The sequence below is a fragment of the Schistocerca americana genome, chromosome 8 (assembly GCF_021461395.2).
Source record: "Schistocerca americana isolate TAMUIC-IGC-003095 chromosome 8, iqSchAmer2.1, whole genome shotgun sequence".
In the NCBI taxonomy this organism is placed as follows: Eukaryota; Metazoa; Arthropoda; class Insecta; order Orthoptera; family Acrididae; genus Schistocerca; species Schistocerca americana.
Window position 1 is genome coordinate 516,852,698 of NC_060126.1, and position 6,000 is coordinate 516,858,697.

The following is a 6,000-nucleotide window of genomic DNA, read 5'->3' on the forward strand; positions in this document are numbered from 1 at the left end:
TAAATTTCCCTTTTTCAGAAATGCTTTTCTTGCCATGCCAGTCTATATTCTACTTCGCCCATCATCAGTTATTATCCTGTCCAAAAAGCAAAATACATGTACTAAATTGTCTCGTTTACTATGCTAATTCCTTCAGCATTACGTGATTTAATTCGACTAAATTCCATTATCCCTGTCTTGCTTTTGTTGATGTTCATCTTATTTCCTCCTTTCAAGACACTGTCCATTACGTTCAACTGCTCATCCAAGTCCTTTGCTGCCTCTGGTAGAATTAAAATGTCATCGGCAAACCTCAAAGGTTTTATTTCTTCTCCCTGAACTTTAATTCCTACTCCAAGTTTTTCTTTGGTTTCCTTTCTTGTTTTTTCAATGTACAGGTTGAGTAACAACTGGAAGACTACAACCCTGTCTTAGTCCCTTCCCAACTACTGCTTCCCTTTCATGCTCCACACTCTTATAACTGCCGTCTGGTTTCTGTACATGTCGGGAATAGCCTTTTGCGCCCTGTATTTTACCCGTGCTACCTTCAGAATTTCAAAGACAGTATTCGAGACAACACTGTCAAAAATTTTCTTTAAGTCTACAAAGCCACTAAACGTCGGTTTGCCTTTCCTTAACCTATTCTCTAAAGTATGTCGTGGAATCAGCATTGCCCCGCGTGTTCCAGCATTTTTCCGGAATCCAAACTGATCTTCCGCGAAGTCGGGTTCTACCAGTTTTTCCGTTCTTCTGTAAAGAATTCATGTTAGTATTTTGCAGCTATGACTTAATAAACTAATAGTTCGGTAATTTTCGCACGTGTCAGCACCTGCTTTATTTGGAATTGCAGTTATTACGTTCTTCTTGAAGTCTGATGGTATTTCGCCTGTCTCATACATTTTGCATACGAGATGGTAGAGTTTTGTCTCTGCCGAGGCTATCAATAGTTCTGACGGAATATTGTCTAATGGGCTACTGAAAGTGTACAAAGTTTGAAGTAAATCCTTGATCCGAACGTCGTGGCTTCTCCGTATAAGGCTTACTGGAGCCTGCGGCGCGGCACTTTTCTTTTTACCGCCCTGCCAATGTCCAGCAATGTTCATTTGTCTAGCTAAAAGCTGTAGCAGAAAATACTAGACCACTACTGTCTATTGCAGGTCGCAACATACATAGAATTGTCCGGTAAACGGGATGTGGCTAGTACTGAGATAAAAGTTTTAACTTGGCAATGTAAATTTTCGGGTGTATTTTTACGATAAAGATCACAGTTAGTACTGCCAAGTCCGTACTAAGTGTCTACACAATGTAAAGTTCCCACGCACACCACAATCACACACGTAGCCAGCTTATGGTACTTACACCCGTTACCGAAGTTAAGTGTTCACTGGATCGTTTAGTTATGAAAATGCTCGCTCAAATGTTGTGCACTCTGCTCTACACGTAACACCTGTTCCAGTCTCAGATCGCACAACACGCTACACGGTTTTAACTAACAGTCAAAAGCAATAATTTTGATACTCCGTCCGAAATTCCACACGACTTCCACTATACCGCTCACTTAAATACACTTTGTACTACTTCGCGAACTCGTAATTAGCATTTTTCAGCGATTTTACAGTACTTTCGTCGGAGCTGCTTTAAATGAGATCTTACTAGTTCGAACCCTCAGCCCCGACTTACTTAGATCACACCAAAGGCTTTGTTCCCAGCATAGATTGGCGCGAGCCTGCATTTTTCTGATTGGCTGATATCACAAACAGCAAATCAGGTTGTAGTATTATCCTGCGCTAACCCGCGATTTACTTCAATGACCAATCATAGTAAAACATTTCTTTCTATGGCAATTGCTAAATAAATAAATTTAGAAAAGTTGTAAGTAAGCTGTTTAGGTTTTTTTATTGGTAACGCCACGTAGCGCTCTGTATGAAAATCACTGGCTGTGCTGTGTGCAGTCTGTGGCTGGTTTGCATTGTTGTTTGCTATTGTAGTGTTGGGCAGCTGGATGTTAACAGCACGCAGCGATGCGCAGTTGGAGGTGAGCCGCTAGCAGTGGTGGATGTGGGGACTGAGATGGCGGAGTTTTGAGAGCGGATGATCTGGACGTGTGTCTATCAGAGACAGTAAATTTGTAATATTGGATATCATGAACTGATATATATATATAATGACTTTTGAACACTATTAAGGTAAATACATTGTTTGTTCTCTATCAAAATCTTTCTTTTGCTAACTATGCCTATCAGTAGTTAGTGACTTCAGTAGTTAGAATCTTTTATTTAGCTGGCAGTATTGGCGCTCGCTGTATTGCAGTGGTTCGAGTAAGGAAGATTTTTGTGAGGTAAGTGATTCATGAAAGGTATAGGTTATCGTTAGTCAGGGCCATTCTTTTGTAGGGATTATTAAAAGTCAGATTGCGTTGCGCTAAAAATATTGTGTGTCAGTTTAGTGATGATCAGAATACGTAAAGAGAGAAATGTCTGAATACGTTCAGTTTTACTCAGCTGTTTGAAAATGAAGTAACGTAAGGGGTTTACCAGCACATCATTCATAAATTTTTCTAAGGGGACGTTTCAAAGTGTCAAATCTAAAATTACTCCTTCTGAAATTACCGATTATTTGTGTTCTACTCACGATTTATTAGTACCATAAACTGACTGCACATTTAATTATAGTAAATCCGCTGTATAGTTTAACTGGTACTTCGTGAATAAACAAAACAATTTTCATTTACTTCTGTTCTTCTTCACTCATACAACACTCACACTGCTAATTACTACACATATAAAACAATTATAATTATGCAGATACATTAAATATTAGTCAAACATAACTTTACAACATTGTTTTTACCATGACTGCTAGCACTGAGCCGGCCGAAGTGGCCGTGCGGTTCTAGGCGCTGCAGTCTGGAACCGCGAGACCGCTACGTTCGCAGGTTCGAATCCTGCCTCGGGCATGGATGTGTGTGATGTCCTTAGGTTAGTCGCCTAGAACTTAGAACTACTTAAACCTAATTAACCTAAGGGCATCACACACATCCATGCCCTAGACAGGATTCGAACCTGCGACCGTAGCGGTCGCTCGTTTCCAGACTGTAGCGCCTAGAACCGCACGGCCACTCCGGCCGGCTAAGTGTGTAGTATGTAATGGGGAATATTTTGAAGAGTAAAACATTGCTGTAGATTAAAAAATAAAGTTCTTACCAAAAAATAAAAGTTAATATGTAAGCGCACCTCGTATGTCAAGCTTTCTGCTTTGGAAGTCCAGAATCGGGGAATGTGTTTCGAAGGAAATTTCAGCAGTGTTTACAATAGCTATTGCGCACATGTTTTAGGCAATATGTCTTAGAAACGGGTGAATAGTGACCGAGACAGAGATTTAGTGTTCCATCAGCATCAAAGGTTTTACGTGATTTTGAAACTGTCTATAACGATGGGTTTCCTCACAAAATTATTAATTTCCTTCGTGGCGATTCCAGTAAACCATGCGGCTTATTTCCACGTTTCTTCTTTATGCGTCCTAATGGGCGAGGCTGACGTTTGCCTGAATTGCAGCCGCTTGGTTGGGAGTGGTAATATTAGCCAACAGTTCTTTTTGCGTCGCCTCTTTAACATACACTGTACTAACATTAGAGACGATCGAACGCTTGTTACTCCGCAAATACCTCCTCTTCTTCGTATTCTGCACGTTTTCTTACAATGCTAGACGATTGTATCGAAGTACAGTAGAGCGTCGACTATCCGAACGTCGGTCAACCGAACGACCCCTTAACCGAACTGTGTACTCGCTCGCACCTCTCACTCTCCCACGATTTTTATGAAGTGGTTTCTGGACATTTTCGTACCCCCTGTAAAAGCTCATCAGCTAAAGAATGGGAGAAAACACTACTTCTCCTTGACAATGCACCAACTCATCCGTCATGTGATATTTTAAACGAAAAAGACGAGTTCATTAAGGTAATATTTCTTCCACCTAACGTAACCTCCTTATTACTGCCCATGAATCAAGGCGTTATTGAGACTTTCAAACGATATTACAGGAAAGAATTGTAAGAGAAGAGGATGGAGAAGAATGTCTCTTAAGAAATCATAAGAATATTGACTTGAAAGACACGTCCTACATGATCAGCGCAGCATGGAATAGTGTAAAGGAAAAGAATCTGAAGAAAGCCTGGAATAAAATTTTGGACACACAAGAAAATTCACAAGGTACGATTGAAAATGACGAACAGAATGATATGTCCGAAATTCTCAGTATGCTAAAAGAAATAGGTTGCCAGGAATGTGATGAAGAAGACTTTCATGACTAGATAAATATTGATGATGCAGATCCAGGACACTAAATCATGCAGGGCAGCGAGATTGTAAACGTCGTCACTGATAAAGATGACGTCGCCAGCATCTCATCAATCAGTGCTCCAGAAAGTGAAGATGAAAAGTATACCAACAGCTTCTGAGGCGTTCACTTGTTTATATACTGCCTTGCCATGGTTTGAAGCCCAAGATGAAAGTGGCCAGTTTCAGATATCTGTAATGAAAAAAGTACGTGACTTAGCTGCTCGTAAGCGTGTAGGCTTGCTTAGACAGACCAGAATAAAGGATTTTTTTAAACGTTTTGTATACTGTGTGTATTGTTCATGCAAAATGCGTGTGTAATATGTATATATTTTTGTTTAATAAACTGTGCCACATACTATATATTCCTACTGAAGTTGCCTTTGTATGTTACTTTGTAATACTAAAAGAGATGCCTCTATTTACGAATAAATTTACTGTACAGTGCTTCTTTTTGCCAAATAGACATGTACAGTTCGATTATCCGAACAAACCAGTTTTCCGAACACCCATGTCCCCCAATTACTTCGGATAATCGACGCTCTACTGTGTATCAGTAAGTATACAAAGTTAACTGACACTGGCAACTAAAATCCCACGAAGAGAAACGACGTATATCACTGCACGCCGATCTACACCGCTGCGCAGGTAACGGGCAACAGAGTTTGGGTGCCCCTGTAGGCCGGTGGCAGCGTTCTCCCGGGAAAGGCCACTTCCCCCACCAAAAGCGCTGCTCGCTCTCCAGTTTACAGACAGACTATAGCGACTCGTCCAACTTGATAATGTCAGCGTAAGGTGTTGCGTTGTCCATTAGCCTCGGGCTCCTGGACGTTCCGCCTGTACCGAGGGCAGCAGCAGCAGCAGCAGCGGCGGCTGGTGGCTGGCAGCGCCTCGCCGTGTGCGGTCCTCCTCTGGGCTCCCCCTTTGTGGCGCCGGCCAGAGCGGACGTTAAGAGCCGGGGAGCAGCTGTCCGCTTTACGAGTGCCGCTCAGCGCACCAGCCAGACAGCCGGCCACCCGGGGCCGCGTAGCGCCCGGGTCGCCTCGCGATACCGCACACACCCGCCGCTTTTTCTCTTCTTTAATTCGCTCTGTTGACTGAGAAGGGCACTGGAGAGCTTCGGCTCTACACACACGGGCCGAGACGTTAGCGGGAATTACATCGAAATGTTACAAGTAGTCACAATCGAGCTACAGTATCCCATTACAAACAGTACTGTAATCGTGCTTAAAAATGTTATCAGGAACGCAAAGTGTATGTGGTATGCAGATAGAATACGTAATTCACAGGATAAAATTAAAGTCGTATGGTCAGCAGCACAAAGTCGACGATATAAAGTCAGTTCGCAACAAAAATATTTCTGTTACTGACAAATCAGCTATGTGTACAGTATTTAACAATCATTTTCTGTGCATTGCTCGTGAATTGAATAAAAATTTAATTTCTACAGGAAATCATACAGGGCGCAAAAGGGTATTCACGACATGTACAGAAACCAGACGGCAGTTTTAAGAGTGTGGAGCATGAAAGGGAAACAGTAGTTGGGAAGGGAGTAAGACAGCGTTGTAGTCTTCCAGATGTTACTCAATCTGTACATTGAAAAAACAGGAAAGGAAACGAAAGAAAAACTTGGAGTAGGAATTAAAGTTCAGCGAGAAAGGCAAATGCCTTTCCGAGATTGATGTCT

General features: G+C 41.9%; 1 protein-coding gene across 1 annotated transcript in view; it reads left to right on the forward strand.

Annotated features, from left to right (window-relative positions):
* The window catches only part of LOC124545953 (T-box transcription factor TBX1-like), a 194,585-nt gene extending 189,171 nt beyond the window's left edge, over positions 1-5,414 (forward strand). Inside the window, exon 8 of the mRNA XM_047124916.1 lies at positions 5,128-5,414. Coding sequence (XP_046980872.1) covers positions 5,128-5,414 — 287 coding nt within the window. The remainder of the gene's footprint in view (positions 1-5,127) is intronic.
* The last annotated feature ends 586 nt before the right edge of the window (positions 5,415-6,000 follow it).